This window comes from Numida meleagris, chromosome 16 (assembly GCF_002078875.1).
Source record: "Numida meleagris isolate 19003 breed g44 Domestic line chromosome 16, NumMel1.0, whole genome shotgun sequence".
NCBI classification, from domain to species: domain Eukaryota; kingdom Metazoa; phylum Chordata; class Aves; order Galliformes; family Numididae; genus Numida; species Numida meleagris.
Genome location: NC_034424.1, coordinates 5,812,920 through 5,829,497, shown reverse-complemented (window position 1 = coordinate 5,829,497; position 16,578 = coordinate 5,812,920). Strand labels below are relative to the sequence as shown.

General features: G+C 50.2%; 2 protein-coding genes across 3 annotated transcripts in view; one reads left to right on the top strand and one right to left on the bottom strand.

Annotated features, from left to right (window-relative positions):
- On the top strand, positions 1,031-1,402 carry QRFP (pyroglutamylated RFamide peptide). The gene has a single exon (XM_021413703.1). It carries the CDS (start codon positions 1,031-1,033, stop codon positions 1,400-1,402), a length of 372 nt encoding a protein of 123 aa, XP_021269378.1.
- ABL1 (ABL proto-oncogene 1, non-receptor tyrosine kinase) overlaps positions 4,532-16,578 on the bottom strand; it is a 65,995-nt gene continuing 53,948 nt past the window's right edge. For both annotated transcript variants that reach the window (XM_021413671.1, XM_021413672.1), the window contains exons 6-11: positions 16,240-16,417; positions 13,738-13,922; positions 11,542-11,694; positions 10,881-10,970; positions 10,483-10,647; positions 4,532-7,935 (exon numbers count right to left, since the gene is read on the bottom strand). In XM_021413671.1, coding sequence (XP_021269346.1) covers positions 6,236-7,935; positions 10,483-10,647; positions 10,881-10,970; positions 11,542-11,694; positions 13,738-13,922; positions 16,240-16,417 — 2,471 coding nt within the window. In that variant the 3' untranslated portion in view covers positions 4,532-6,235. The remainder of the gene's footprint in view (positions 7,936-10,482; positions 10,648-10,880; positions 10,971-11,541; positions 11,695-13,737; positions 13,923-16,239; positions 16,418-16,578) is intronic.

The following is a 16,578-nucleotide window of genomic DNA, read 5'->3' as shown; positions in this document are numbered from 1 at the left end:
GGTGCTGGGCAACACCCGAGGCAGAGAGGTGAGTGATGGGGACAGCGGAGACACGTCCCTGGGCTGCAGGAGTGGGGGCACTCCAGGACGGGATGGGGCTGGTGCAGGGCAAGGTGCTCCCTGGGTTTGGATTTGTGCTGGGAGAGCCTAAGCTGGGGGTAAGGCGGGATGGAGGCACAGAGTGCCCCAAAGCGAAGCCCATAGCAGGAGGGGAGCTGGGACCCACAGCGCTTTGGGCTCAGCGGGGTCTGCTGCAGAAGAGTGGAGCGCCCAGATGGGGCAGGCACCGCATCCCCCAGCACCGGCAGTGATTTTTTTAAGGCAGCATCTCCTGCAAAAAAGAAAAAAAAAAAAAAAAAATTAAAACTCCGTTCTCCCTCTCTGAAGTTTTGCAGAGCTGCCCAAGGTCACCCAGGCACCGCTCAAGCCCCATAAAGCAGAGCGATGGCTGCGAGCTCCTTCCCCTGCGCGCATTAGCGGGGCACTGCGGGTGGGACCTGCGCGCTCGGAGCTGAGGACTGCTCAGGTGAATGCACTTAAGTCCTCCCCGCAGTGCTGCTAAGAGGAGCACGCGCCTGCAGCTCCCATCAGCTGCTCCCATCAAGCCTGCCCCGCTACCGGCCCCGCGCAGCCAACCCGAACCGTGCCGGGCCTGGCAGAGGACCAGGGGAGAGTCTGTAGGGCTGCAGGCAGCAAGCACAGGGTGCAGAGATGGAGGGAGAGGTCAGAAGGAGAAAAGATTCGTAGAGAGCAGCGAGGTGTGGGTTTGTAGGGGTGCTGCTTTGTGGGTGCTGCAGCACATACATGGGTGTCTCCCCCATAGCAGTGCTGCTCCACAGAGGAGATGCTCCGTAGCAAGGATGCTCCGTAGCAGGGATGCTCTGTAGAGGGGATGCTCCATGGATCGGATGCTCCATGGAGGGAATGATCCATAGAGGGAATTCTCCATAGAAGGAAGCCCTTGATGCCCCCAAGGATGCTGAGCATTTTACCATCTCTTTCCCTCCCTGTGCCCCCCTCCCCCCCCCAGATGAGAGCACCCTACTCGCTATCCTGCCTCGTCCTGCTCAGCCTGGGGGCCTGCTGCCCGCCCCACGAGCACCACGAGCATCCCCGGCACCCTGGGGATGGGCTGGAGCCGCGCTGGCGAGGAGCGGTGGCTGAGGCCGGGGGTCCCTGCAGGTGGGCGGCCCCGATGCGGCGACGAAGCGAGGAGCTGGGCACACTGCTGGGCATCGCCCGGGCGCTGCGGGGCTACGGGCAGCAGCACGGCGGGGGCTCTCGGGGGCGGCAGGAGGGCTCGGAGAAGCGCGGCGGCGGCGGCACGCTGGGGGACCTGGCCGAGGAGCTCAACGGCTACAGCAGGAAGAAAGGCGGCTTCGCCTTCCGCTTCGGGAGGTGAGGGCTGCGGGGTGAGCTGCATCCCCGCCGTTCCTGACGCCTCGCCTCGGAGCAAAGGACGCTGCGGGGCGGCTGCTGGGGTGCCCTGGGGAGGGGGGGCACCGTGTTTGCTTCGCATTCAGCCCTGCCCCGCATCTCCCAACCTCAGCGATGGAAGAAGAGGAGCGAGCCCCGCATCCCTTCCTTGGGGACCTTGCGCGTTGGCCGGGTCCCGGAGCTGGGTGTGCCATGCTGGGACTGCTGCTGGAGCCAGAGGGAGGTGGGCTGCGGGGCTGCAGCGGGGTGACGCCGCAGTGACAGTTCCCACGGGGACAGCCCCAGCGTGGCTGTGGGTGAGGAGCAGCGCTCTGCACTCTCCTTGCTGTTAATGAGAAGCCCCTCCGGCAGCAAATTCTGCTTAGTGTCATGCTGCCACTTGCATGAGTGAGCTCCTGCGTGCCAACCCAGACAAGGCAGCGGGGCTGGAGAACATCTTACCCCAATGATGTCCCCATATGAGCACGCAAACCTGCCCCGCACCGACCTGACACAACCATCCCCAGCGGGTGGCATGGCGGTGACTGATCCCCAGTGTCCTTGTCCCCTCCTGCGCTCACCTACACCCTCCCATCCCACCCAGCACTGCAGGAACACCCGGTGCAGAGAGGCTGGAACAGCTTGTGGGTGCCACTGTCCTGTGCTTGGGTGCCAAAGGTGCAGCAGCGTGTGGAAGAGCTCCCCCCAGCAGCCCCCACAGCCACAGCCATTCTGCCTTCTCCTTTGGGCAGATTTAGCACTGCCAATGCCAGCGTTGCTCCTGGTAAGGCCAAGGTGCCGGCAGTCCCAGCTCCAGCTGCCTGGCGTGCCCCACTCAGGGCAAGTTCGGCACCAAACGATGCTCCTGTTTCATCACAGGCACGGAAATGCAGCAGAGCAATTATTTGCAAGCGCTAAACCGCACCCTCGAAATCAAAGGCTGCGTCAGGACTCGGATGGGGAAAATAAAAATAAAAATAAAATTAAAAAGAGATCTGTCTCCAAGAGGTGCATTGCAATATCCACCAAGCAGACAGAGCACTCAGTGCAGAAGGGACACGTGTGCGCGGGTCAGGGGGCTGCGGGAGGGCGGACAGACTGACAGACGGATGGACAGACAGAGCAGGGAGCGCGGGTGTGGAATGGGCAGGATTTGGGGTTTGCAGGGATGCGGAGGAGAGGACAGTGTTGAGTTTGGCACTGGGAGGGAGATGAGCATGGTTCCCCAAGGCTGAGCTCCCCACGAGCCCCCCAGGGGCGTGGGCGCACCGCTCCCTCCCAGTATTGGCGATGGGAAGCTGTATCAATGTTTCTATGGCAACATTTCTTTCTTCCTCCTTTCTTTTGAGTGTTCATAACATCAATACACATGCAGTGATCAATTTTACCCTGCGCTGGATCGGGACGGAGAGGAGGAGGAGAGGAAGGGGCCGGTTTGGGAGCGGGCTCGTCATCCCGAAGAGGAACAGGGTGAGAGCAGCGCGACAAAGCCCCGCGCGCAGCGAGGCTCTGATTGAGGCACAAGGACCCTTTCTCTACGCTATGTCAAAGCAGAAGCCAACGCTTCCGCAGCGCTCACCTGGGGCAGAGCCATAGCAATGCCCACAGTCTTGCTCTGAGGAGATGATGGCCCTGAGCTCCGGGCTCCAGGTGGTGGGGAAGGGGCTGCACCGGGGGGGGGGACACCAGGAGCCCACCACCAGGACCCCACACTCGGGTTCACCCTCATCCCTCTGCACTGCAAGCACACAGCGGGCGCAGCAAAGCTCCCAGATCCAAGTGGGTCGGATTGAAGTAGACTGAAGGGGCTTCTAACAGGGGCTACTGCATCACTGCAGGGTCACTGAGCACCGCAGCTCCAGGAGCACAGATGGGGCCTTTACCGGTGGTGGAAGGATTAATGCACACCCAAGGGTGAAGCTGGGAGCTGTCCCCAGCAGAGCCGGGGTGGGCAGTGCTCCCACACAGCTCCAGCACCAGCTGTAATCGTGAGGAAAAAGAGTTATGCACAAAACACTGACCACGTTTTACATCTTATGACAAGCAACGACTCAAAAAACAAGGCAGGATGACATTAAAGGAAAAGTTAAAAGAGTGAACGTTGTAATTTCAGAGACACAAAAAGCAAAACAAAAACACAAACACAGCTATTTTTCCCCTAGAGCACTCTCACTTTCAAGCTCAATAGCCTTGAAAATTGGAGCAATCAAACTGTTAAATGCATCGATCTGTTAAATCAACTCCTACTGTACTCGGCTAAATTTAGCCTCTAATCCCTCTCACTCCCAGCGCCGCAGATCCCAGGGCTTTCCCCACTCGGGTCAATTGACCTCTGCCTTCCCACACCATCACCCCGCCCCATCAGCAGGCAGGGATGGACACCAGGAAGGATCCAGCTCAGGGGCAGGCGGAGCTTCTCCATCTTCCCTCGGCCCATGGATACTTGCCATCGTCAAGTCTTGATCCAGCCCCACACAAACCACAGCCAGAGCCCCTGCAGAGCTCCCACGCACTACACTGGGGCTGCCACTGCACCAGGGATTGTGGAGGGGGTCAGAAACGGGGTGACCTGGGGCAGAACCCCAAAACCACCACCGAGCAACTGCAGGGCCTCGGGCACACGGCTCTCACCTGCCCTCTCTTCCTTCCCATCCTGCTTTGTTCTTTAGCATCCTGGGTGGATGGTTGGATTAGATGATCTTCGTGGTTGTTCCAGCCTTAGTGATCTTCGTTAATTAAGGCAGAGCATCTCTACAGACACGGCCTGGTGCTCAGTGCTCACCTCCCTGCTGCTCTGCCCGGATGCCTCTGTCCAAACGTGGCCTCCTGTACCAGAGGCAGCTGGCTCTGAAAATGGTTGTTAACAGACAAACGCAGGCTTTCCTCAACATTGATTTATTTTTAAATATACTACGCAAGAGAGACCGGCATAAAAAAATGAATCAAAAAAAAAAAAAAAAAAAAGTAGGGAAAGAGAGAAGGCAGAATTGAAAGCCGTGTACAGAAACAATCTGTACTGGACCAAATGAAAGAGGAAACAACCCCCTTAAGTATCACAGAGATGAAGGACAGAGCTATTTACACACTGTAAAAAAGACAAGTCTACAAAAGTGTGTAATAACGAGATACAAACGTATAATATAGTGGCACAATATGTTATCAAAGTAAAAACAGTACCTCCAGGAAAGAGACAGTCCAAGGTGTTTTGTTTTTTTCTTACATTTTTAAAGGCAGCCTGTGGCAGAAGTGTGTATTTTCTTTTAAACATTTGTCATGTGTTAAGTCACGGCTGTTGGTGAGGGCGAGGAACGGCGTGAACACACAGAGTGAACTACTGGAAATCATATACAAAACGTCAGTTCCAAAGAGAACAGCATAAAATACAATTGAAGGCAATCAGTGTTTAAGATACACAAGAGGGGCCACAAGAGTTACGGGGGAACAGGACATAGAAAATGTGTTTGTTTGTTTTTTTCTCTTGTTTGGAACTGTTAAGGAGAGTTAAATTGCACTGTTAATAGCCCTAAACCTTGCTTTTTCACTATTGTCACAGGTCACAGTTAGTGTTGCATCAGTTGGGAAGGTTACAGGGCCGTGGGCAGGGAGCCCAGCAGCCCTGCTGTCAGCATTTCGGGGCAGTTTCCTTGGGAGACCTACCCAAAGAGAGGAGGCTGCGGTCTTCACAGAACCTCATGCAATGGCTGCAGCCACGCAGCCAGGAAGGCAATGTCAGTTTCAACCCCAAAGTACTGGTGGATGAGCTCTCCACGGGGAGCTGGCACCGGCACGACAAGGGCAGGGCACAGGTCTCAACAGGAGCGCAGAGCCAGGCCCACAGAACAGAAAAGGCTGCAAATTCAACTAGAGAAGCAGCGCTTCTTGCCCATCCGCGATGCCCGAGCTCAAGTGAAACAAGTGCTGCAGGCACAGCGCTATCTTTGAACTCAGCCCAAGCCATCTCCTCCTGTCAGCCACGGAGCGATGCCTTGCTCAGCACCAGCCTGAATAACGCCAGCTATCACAAGAGCGCAACAGCAGCGTCCTCCTCCAGCCTTCTGCCAGCCCCTTAGCACCACCTGCAAATGCTGCTGCATTGGTGGGTGCTGTCTGCAGCCATCTGGACCCAGGCAGTTCAGCTGGGCTCAGCAGCGTTAAGGAAACGCTGCGAACGCAGACACAAAGGGCAGCAGGTGGAATCGTAGGAAGAAGGCGAGTAAACATCCCTTGTAGCATTCTATCATTTTTAGAAGTTACATTAACAGCTTCCCCCCCGTCCCGTCCCCGGCTCCAAATCTGTTGCATTAATGCCAGGTTAAATGTCAGATTCAGGCCAGGGAGACGTGCTGCGGCTCTCCCAAGAAATGCAATAGGTATATTGCTATTCAGACACTCAGCCTTGTGTACAGTGGGGCAGAGGGAGGGAAGGGAAATGCAGTAGGAAGTCCTCCTGAGGAGGATGGCATCTCAGTGTCCATCAGTCTGGCTTCAGCCTTAACGTTTTGTCCAGAACAATAAAATATTAATAAAAAGGCATGACGTGACATCAGCACTTAGACTTGTAGTCCACAAGGCAGGAACTCCACAGATAAGACGATTACAAGTATATGAAACACAGGGAATCTGGGCTAAGAGGGTGGAAAGTGCCTCTTGAACACAGCCCTGCTCTTTGGAGCTGGGGCATCCATCAACAGTCCGCGCCTTTCGCACAGCCCAAACCCCAACGCCCCAGTCCTTGGTCAGTCCACACGTGCTGTTTTCTCTCTCCACAGTTGACTTTGGCCCACTGCGATTTCGTATTTTTTTTTCAGCCTGGCTTCTGCTACCTCTGAACGATGTCGCTGATTTCTTTCACGGAACTGAGAAGTTTGCTAAAGTCCTGCGTGGCTGCAGAACCGCTGCCAGCCGTCGCTGGGCAGATCTGAAGCTCCCGTAGGTTGTTCTCCAGCTTATTGATGGCCTCCCGAAAGGCAAATTTGTTCCTCATCTGCTGAATGGAGTCCACGTAGCTCACGCAGAAGGTGTAGAGGTTCTTGCCAGCCTCCAAGACAGTGCTGTGGCTTGCCATTTGTTCAGAGTTCTTGCTGATGGCGAGCCGTAGAGCCTCGGTGCTTTCCAGCACCACCCCCTTAGTGATGGTGCCGCTGGCAATCCTCTCTGGGGGCTGACGGGTCTTCCGCAGAGAGACCCTGGTGGATATGAGAGGGATGAAGGCTGTAGATGACGGCTGGTCCCCCCCTGGGGCAGAGGGTACAGAGGAGGAAGAGGCAGCTGGGGTTGCTGTGCTCATCAGCAGCTTTGTAGAGGACTGTGGCTTTGGTACAGAAGGGATCCCTAGCTTTTTCACACCTTCCCCTGACTGGTTTGGCTTGACAGCATCGCTGCTCACAGCATCTGCAACCTGAGTCAACTGTTTGGATTTAGGACCAGACACCACATCTGCTGCTGCTTCATGGCTGGGACTGTGAGATACTTTTCCAGACTTGCCAACAGAGGATGAAGACAGTGGAACCGGAGGGGCTGGCTTCAGCTTCGATAACTTCCCTTTGTCCTTCCCTGCCAACTCTGAGCTCTGCTTGAGCCTCCTCAGCCGGGGCTCCTCAACAGAAGCCTTGCTGGCACCTGCAAATGCAGCAGAGTTGGGTTTGGCAGCAGAACCTTGGTCCATTGTCGTAGCGGTACCTAAGGCACTGGATTTGACTCCATCGTCCTTGTGCAGCACGCTGGAGGAAGAGGGGACAGCAGGCTGCCTACGGCCAAGTTTTGGTGTCAGAGTGGGAGGGCTGGAGCCAGGACTCGACTCCGCATCTTTGAACACATCGTCAGTGGTCTCTTCATTTTTCTTAAGCAGCCGTGGAGGGGGGGTCACTGTCCCCCTGACAGCAATGTCAGTCTTGGCCTCATTTGCCCGCTTTCGAGGCAGTGCTGGCTTTTCACTTTTGTGTCCCCCAAAAGTGGAGGAATCAAACTGGCGTCCCGTGGACTGCAGATCCCGAGGCAGAGTCACAGATTTCCACTCTGTGTCCTTTGCACCATGGGGCACGCAGGAGGCTGAGCAGGACCTTAAGAAACGCTTGCTGGAGTTGGAACTGCTCTCCTCCTCACCAGGCACCCCCCGACTGCTGCTCATCGTGCTGGACTTCTTCCGTAAGTGGGGAGACAAAAACCCAGAGTTCCCAGTGACAACCCCATTGGTGACACCAGCCCCGTTGCTGGGGGTCTGAAACTTGGAGGGGTCGGCTGCATCTGTGGGAGGAGCAATGAAAGCTCCATTGCCAGCATCCCTGCACTCCTCCTCCCCACCCGCCCTGCGGTCCGAGTGGCCATCCATCTCTCGGAAGGAGCTGCTCCGTTTCGGAGGGGTAGGGGCAGTCTTTTTCTTCTTCTTGATAAGGGCACTGAAGAGGTTGGGCTTTTTGTCTTTTGGAAGCAGCCTCTCATCTTCATTTAAACTGCTCTCCGGGGCCACTCTCTCCTTCCGTGGCAGCAAAGGAGAAATAGCAGGTTCATGGTCCAGAGGGTCTGCAAGGAAAAGAAAAGAGACTACTGAGCTTTGCTCCAACAGCCAGGACAAGCTGCTTTCTTCCAGGATCTAAGCCATTTCAGCACCTCCAAAAAGGTGCAGGTTCTGAAAAGAAAACCACCCTCAGACCAGGAGTAAAGCAAGCACAGCTACACTGAAGCCCAGACTGAATGTGATCCCTAATCCTCCATGCACACACTTCTGAGGTGGCCAGACTTGGCTGCCAAACTACGTTCCCTGTAGGCTTCTGATTTAAACAGCAACACACAAACACAAACTGTTTACGTTCAGATTCCCATCCTTGCATCTAGAGACTTGTCTAAACTTCATACCGAGAAGAAGATAAATATAATGAGGCTTCTTCTTTAGTCCCTGTGAGGTTGCTGCCTTTAGAACAGCTGACCCTCCGAATTAATAAGAAATCTATGTAATCCACCCTTGTTCTTCTAGCTTCTGATACTCCTAACCTCCTTCCCTGATGTCATTCTTCATAGGGAATGGAAATAACTCTTTCACAAGCAGAAACCAAGACATCCCTTGGCAGCTGAACGCCTCAGGTCACATCACCATGAAGATCGCCAGCTTTGTGCAACCGTGGAGGAAAGTGGGAGTAACAGCCTCCTTCAGCAGGATCACTCCAGAAGGAAACGGTGGGGTGACCCTTTCTCCACTTACAAGAGGTATTTAAAAATGAATAGTGGTTTATAATAAATTTATACTGAGTCCTGAATGTCTCCGTATTTGACTGACTGGGGTCTCAATCCAGGCCAGGCACTCGGATGGCAAGCTAATTCAAGAGAGCAATGCCTTTAGGGCAGCATATACATTTAGAGCTCACGTAGGTAGTAAGAAGGGAGATGAAGCAGACACATAGATCAAAAGAAGGATGCTTCTTTAGTCACAGACTGGTGAGCATCATGCTGAGGGTAGGATTGTGGTTGGGGGGGGGTGGTTAGGAGAAAAACAGTTGTGTACTTTGGGAAAAGAACGTGCTTCCAAAGGACCAAGTGCAGTTGAACCACTCATATGTAAACTGAGGTAGATCTGGACAACCAGAAGAGCTCCTAGAGCCCTTTAGGAGGCCATGGCTGTACTGTGTCCAGACACAGTGGAGCTGTGGAGATTCAGGGAAAACTAGCAGCTTTCACTAAGGATCAGCTTCCAGCCACTGGACTATAAGAACACTGACAACTGAAGAGGAAACTGCAATGAAACCTCTATGGGAAATATGTTTTTCACAATAAAGACTGAAATAATAGCCAGCATAATGTTAAAATCATATTATTCCTGCTGCACTTGAATCTCTCAAAGTCCTTAAGTATTTAAATGAAGTTATTTTACTTCAAAGCTTACAAAACTAGGCAATTATACTTCCTATATATGGCAGGCTGGATTTACCACTGGTCTTTAGCACTACGTTGCATTAATTAAGTTATAACAAAAGTAGAGGCATACTGTGCTCAATATTCAAATCTTTTTTCCAAAAGAAACAGAAGATGCTTTGTATTTTCATTCGAAAACAAGTCAATTCATAAATGAGTACGTTCCCAAACCCTTCTGTAAATAATCTTCTTTTCTGTTTAAGTCACTGACACTTTCCTTTTCCAACATTTTACATTCCCTCTAGTGTGTTTTTTTTTCCTTCTTTGTCTAGATGTACATTTGCTACTGAAACATGTACTACTAGGTTAGTTTGTCATTACCCAAAAAGGTCAGCCACAAAAATGGTCAGACAGGGCATGTTTAACAGGAAAAGCACCATACTTTGTTTTATCCTGTTATTTTTCAAGCAAACTGGATACAAATCTACCGTATAAACTCAGTGTCTTACCACTGCGTTCATTACCTCAAAATGGGAGGGAAACGCATGGAGAAACTGACTGAATAGAGTTTAATTTCATGGAAGATTCAGTAAATACCTCTTTGTCCCTTGCTGCAATCATATTTGGTACCTGCCAAGAGTAATACTCTTCAGTGCTGCAAGCACAAAACTGGTATGATGAAACAGTGAAGAAACCTCCCTTATGGGGCTTGCTAAACCTGAGCAATCGTGCTGCTTTAAATTATGCAGTGCAGTAGTGTAAAGAGGCTTGAACACAGCAGATTACCCGGCGCTCAGATGCAGTGGGAGATCCCACTGATAGCTCCTCCCAGGGAATGGGAAGAGAATGTGACCAGAGAGCTGTGCTCAGGCACTGGTCTATAGGGAGCAGTAGGCAATTGCCATTAAGTTAAAAGAACTCCTAGGACTTCTCTAAGCAACAGCAGGTACAGCGCCAATTGCTCAGCCAGCTACGGATTCACACACCCAGATGCTCTATGTTTGTGTCTGGTCAGATACAAACAGCCTACCTTTCCTTAATAAATGATAAAAGGAGTTCTGAACGCAGGAAAGCAAACCAAGCAGCCTATCACCCAGAAATACAATACCAGTACACAAAGATGGTGTCTGTTTTCAGACGCTTCTTTTCCTAGGCAAAGACCTGGGCATGCCTTTTGTTTTCCTATTACTTCCTGAAGGAATAATGACTTTAATTAGAACCTACCACATTCCCCCTGGCCTCGAGCATGTGCAGTCTCCAAGCCCTCGTTCGCATCTTTGCTTTCAGCAGCTCTCCTCGACGTTCGTGTCTTGGTTGGCAACTCTGGGGCCTGAAGGAAATTGCTCACTACACTCCTCATGCCTTTCTTTCCCAATTCCTTCTCCACTTCTGCAATGCACAAAAGAAAAAAGATCACGGTAACAGACAGAATATAAAAACCAGAGCCCTGCTCCGAGTTAATTGTACAAAAGAAATGAAACAGCACAAAGCGGGAGTTTCTTAGGGTCGGTCACACATTTAGCTCTTTACAATTAGACACATCTGTGTGGAGCTCGGGACCCTCGTCCCTGGAACTGCCCCTCGTCCCCAAAACTGCCAGCCTAAGAGGGACCCAGACCTACCATCCGATATGCTGGATTCCTGAAACATCGTCTCAAACGCCTGGTGGATCTCAGCAAAGGAGGGCCTGTCGGAGGGGCTCCACTGCCAGCCTGCAAAAACACCAGCACTGAGAACTTCCTACCAGCATCACACATGCGTTACGGTACGCCAGGAGGTGCTGGCTATCACAGCTCCCTTTTTATAAAACGGCCAAGACAAAACACCAACATGGAAACGTTGTGTGAATGGTGCTGGGTATCTGCGACCACCACTGAGCCGAAGTAATGGAAGAAAAAAATACCACATTACAAATCATGTACCAAGAGGCCACAGTGGAAAAGCAACACCTAGTCCCTTAAGAAGCCGACCAATCTCCTGCTTCACCCTTGCAGCACAAGCTTTTCCGTAAGCAGTCAGGGAAAAGGAGAAGAAAAACTCTGAGCTGAGCAGCAAATCTCTCCCCAAGGCCTGTGAGCAGGGAAGAATGGCTGGCTTCACAGAGCTTCCATCCTCTGGGGAAAGCAGCTTTAACCAAGCACCTCCACATAGCACTGCATCTTCACTAGAACCAACGGAGGGTCTCTCGTGTCTGGCTGGATGTGAGCAGATCCAGCCACTTTCACTGCATTTCTGAAGAGCTACAAAGCAGCATTTGCATTCGCAGGGCTGAAGAACACTTACATGCTCTCATGAGCTCATACACTTTCTCAGGACAGCCTTCAGGGCGCTCCATGCGGTAGTCTTTCTCCAGCAGCTCATAGACTTGAGACAGGTCGATCCCAGGGTAAGGGGACATGCCATAGGTCGCAATTTCCCACAGCAGAACACCAAAGGCTGCGGTGGGTAGAAAAGAAAATTTTAAAAAAAAAATCAACAAGCCTTGTTTTCATCTTAAATTTGAGACGATGTGTAGTGGGAGTAGTTTAAGTGCTGCACACTTAAACCAGTTTTGAGTGGCTCAGAATCCATGCTCAGCGTTAGCTTCAATGTTAAAGCAGCGGAACAAGCCTCTTCGTCAGCATAGACAAGTCTCCTGCGATATGACAGAATAGAATTAGACTAATTTTGAATGTATCAGTTGTCTCAAACCTGAACGCCTTGAGATCCTTCAAGTCCTATTAAAGGCACAATTAAGAGACTTCACAGTGGATTAGCTGAAACTGTTTCACTGCAGCATTGCAGTCTCTCTCTCAGTTTGACAGCTCCTCTCATCTGCAGTCTCTCTCCCTAGAGGACTCGCACGTTTTAATAGCTCAGTGTTTTTTGGGGTGCTCTTGTTTAGCTGCAGGCTGGAAGGGAAAGCGGGGGCCTGGCGGTGAGAGGAGACTTCCAGCAGTTGCCACCAATGAGACCAAGTCTGCGTGAGACATTTTGGTCACGGGGAAAGCTGAGCAGAAAAAGGGAGAGCACAAAAAGGTTTTTCAAACAGGAGAGGCATTCAAGTCCCCGGAATCAGCAGGGACACAGGTCAGCACCGGGGTCAGGCAGCTAACCCAGGAGTCAGCCATGCAGAATAGACTCAACACCAGTTCAACAACCTGCATGTAATTGGTTCAGTCACCCTATTCTGGTCTTAAACTGAAGAGAAAGCGATTACAATTCTGCATAAGTAAGGAAATCACATCACATTACATGGTAACACCACCAAGGGCAATTTACATTAGACATTTCTGTGCACAATTTTCTTTGATTTCTGTCTTGAGGCAGCGAGGTGAAAAGCATCTAAACCCTGGCATGGCCAGCAGCAGCCGTGACCTCTGGGGACAGCCAGCTTGCTCTGATCAGATCCCCAAGTCCACCGCTCTGTCACTCTGCAAGGTCACACCAACCCTAATTAAAGATACCCAATATTCCTTTCAGATCTTTCCTCCCTGAGAACTGCACTACTGAAGTACGACAGGGCTCCCTGCAGCCACCCAGCGCGGCCAGCAGCGTCACACACCAGCTCGGAGCAGAAGAAACGCTTAGCTCAGCTCCCTCATCTCCAACACATTTTGTATCAGCCATGCCCTACGAGTTCCTTCAAAATAAAGCCTCTCTCTGCACCGTCTCCTCAAAACTCCAGAGGACTTCACTGCTGCTTCGCTACTGTCTGATCTTTTAAATACATAGAAGATGCTCAGAGTAACATTTTCAAAGTGCCCCTGGGACGAAGTCCCGCAAACTTCTATCGTATGTCACCGGGCACTTTGGAGAATTTGACCAATAGCTATGGAAGAGATATAAAATCCAAAGAAAGGCTGATAAAAAAAGTAGAATGAGATTTTCTGCAGTCAGATTTCATAGAATTTAGCTCCATTTAGCTAAGCCTAGTCTTATCACCAGCACCTCAGGGCTCTTCAATAACCATTTGTCATCAAATTTTCTCTCTGTTTCTGCTCATCTCATTCCAAAGATTATTCTTTTAAAATGCAGAAAGACGAGCTCGGAGCTATCACCAGACAGACAGATATACACATAATTTTTTAACATAAAATGAACCAGATCCTCACTTTCCTCCTTAAAATAGTTTGAAAGTTCCTGGTGATAAAACAATATATTGCTTCACAGCTCCATGCCAGAGCTCCATCAAGTCAGCAGCACGGGTGCCCTCCAGCCCCATTCCACACATTTCTATAAACACTACGGTGTCCTTTGTTTTCATACTTGTCAATGACTCAAACACGTAAAGCCAGGTCTGCATCCTCAGTTCTCTGCTCAAAGACTGACTTGGCAGAGATTAATTCCTGCACTCTGACAGGCTCATACAACAACACAGCCCAAAGCGGGGAACGCAGTCTCTCCTGAAATGTTTCACAGCGTCCTCATTTCACAGCCCTGGAAACGAAGGCTGTGCAAGACCATAATCTGAATGAATTTGTACATGCAAATTCTTACCCCAGACATCAGATTTAATGGAGAACTTGTTGTAGGCCAGGCTCTCCGGTGCTGTCCACTTGATTGGGAATTTTGCCCCAGCGTGGGCAGTGTACGTGTCACCTGTCATCAGCCTGCTCAGGCCAAAGTCTGCCACCTTCACCAAGTGGTTCTCCCCTACAAGGCAGTTTCTGGCAGCGAGGTCCCTAAAAACAAGAACAAAAACAGGCAATGAGAAGTCTATCATCTCACTTCTAGCAAGAGTGTGGAAATTTGCTGTTCCCAAAGAAGCCTGGGCCTGCATGTGATTATTCTGATCAGGGTATTACACAGAAATTATGCAGCTCCGCACAAACATGTAAGAGGGAAAGTTATTTTCCATTCCGGCTTTGTGAGACTGTCATCCCAACTTTTTTTTTTTTTTTTTTTTAATGCAAAATGAAAGCTCCAAGAAGCCCCCTCACTTTCAATAAAAGCTGCCACCCTCAGGATAAAAATAATGTAAAGAAATGTCAGTGCTCAAGTTATCGATAGCTGAGGATGAGCACTGAATTAAAGCAGTCGCAGTGCCTCCCTTCTTGCCCACCTCTCTAACGCTTCCATCGACCCAACCAACACCTCTCACCCTCCAGAACTCTTCTCCCAGTCCCTGCTTGATGCCAGGTTTAACTCCCAGCTGTGCCCTCCCCCCTCCCAAGTACAACACTTCTTACAGCACCACGTTTTTGTACCATACCCCCCCCAAAAAAGTCATCGGTGACCATATGGACAACTCAGTGACAGCACCCACAAAAGCAGCAACCCCAGCTGCCTAGCGAGGAGGCAGAACAAAGCCTGTGTGGGCAGCTGCAGGACAGCAGTTTCTTCTTACTCTTTCAGCCCTAATCTTCAAACGGGAGAGGTTTTGCCCTTTTCAAACTATCCTGCCCTCTGCTATCAGTACTTATGTTTTCAAAAGACTGGATAATAAGCAGATCGAGTCTTTCCTCCGTGTTTTTTCACCTTGGCAGGTGAGAGATGCACACATTGCATTTGCCGCCCCTCTGGCTCAAACATGCTGCCAGCACCCTCAGCAATGCATGAAAACGTAAAGCACAGAATTACATTTCTCCTAATACCAGGTTTCATTAAAAACACTTTTTCAGATTATGTTACATTGAACTAAAAATTGATTCTACCAGAAAAGGTGAGATGTTCTCCAGATACGAGGCAGACTCTGCTGTCTTTTTTGCTTGTTCTCCTCAATGGGAATAAATTAGGGAAAAAAAAGTACATCTTACTAGATGCCCATTATATTTTCACAATGTTTTGGAATATATCTTCTTATCAATTCTGATTACTACAGTGTGTGTCTAAATAAAAGCTCCTCTTCATAATCAAATTCCTCCTCCTTCCTGATTCATTAAATGAGGTCGCAGCCCAGCATTTGAATCCACGGATGTGAATTGTGACAACACTCTTAAAATAATTGAGTAGGTGGGTATGGGGGTGGCTGATAAGGAAAAATGCTACTATTTATTTTAGATAAATGGGTCATCAGAAATAAGATGAATTGAAATGAACAGGAGAGCAGACAAATGGGATTCGTACAAAGCAGTTTTCAAAGCTCACTTCCTACAGGCTGAAGGGATGAAATACTTTCAACGGAGCAATTCAAAGGGTGGAAATTTTAATTGCAGCATCACCGTTTGCTTCAGTGACTGACAGAAGCATTTAAACAGCTCTTTCAGGCAGCAAAAGCAACGCATGTCTTAGAGGAACACCTAGAACACGCAATCTTCATATTTGCCTCTACAAAAAACATGTGCTAATTCCATATTCTAGCTAATTGGGCAGGAAAGGTCACACTGTGGCACAGAGAACATCTTGTATTGAACTCAGCGGCTCTCATCCCTCGCGCAGGATGTGTCATTATATTGCTAGGAGGTCGCTCCTACAGACGAAGAATGCAAAGCTCCAGCCATAATTGCAGCACACTTAAAGGTCAGAGTCTCTGGGACTTTAAGACTGCAAAGACACTTATAAAAGTCAAATCCTCAATCTGGACGATGGTGGGTGATCATCTCTACAGAGGAGGAAAAAAGTGAAATAAACAAGAATGGACACAGGGTGAGATGGCGCTAAGAGGGTGGCTTTGCTGTGAGCACCTGCACATGCCCAGCACTGTCACCTGTCTGCAGCAGCCTTTAATGGCTGCTGAAACCAACGAAGGAGAGGAAGTTTATGTGAGCCACTAAGAGCCTGTTACTTGAGGAAGCATTTATATTTAAGGCATTAGTCCAAATTGTAGAAGTCCTGATGTGTCTTTAACCTACATCTGCTTCAAAAAAATGAAAAAAAAGTGGAGGAAAACAATTAGGAGACCATCCTATAGACAGGTCAACATCCTGCATCAGAATGTGGCATGTTAGCGTGTTAAACGCAGGACATGGGCTGCAGCTGAAGTGCAGGCTGTGACAACCTGAAAATAAATCAGGGGGTGTTTTGTGCTTGCGAGCCAGGAGCAGTTGGTGCCCCTTGTACCTGTGGATGAAGTTTTTCTTCTCCAGGTACTCCATGGCCGAGGAGATCTGGGTTGCCATGTACAGCAGCACCACTGCGTTGACCTCCTGCCGGTTGCACTCCCGCAGATAATCCAGCAGGTTCCCATATGTCATGAACTCCGTGATGATGTAGAAAGGAGGCTCCCGTGTGCACACCCCTACGGACCAAGGACAGATTGCTATGAGCGTTTGAGAGTATCCACGACTCCTCAAGTTTGTCATCTCAGGCAATGCCTACCTCTAATGGCTGTAAATAGGGGGCTCACACAGAGAATGAGCTTTGCTCGGAACTGGTTAATAGAGGATTTGAATTTCCTGC

What these genes read in the sequence shown, in the direction of transcription:
- QRFP (XM_021413703.1), top strand. Translation starts at nt 1,031, where the DNA reads ATGAGAGCACCCTACTCGCTATCCTGCCTCGTCCTGCTCAGCCTGGGG.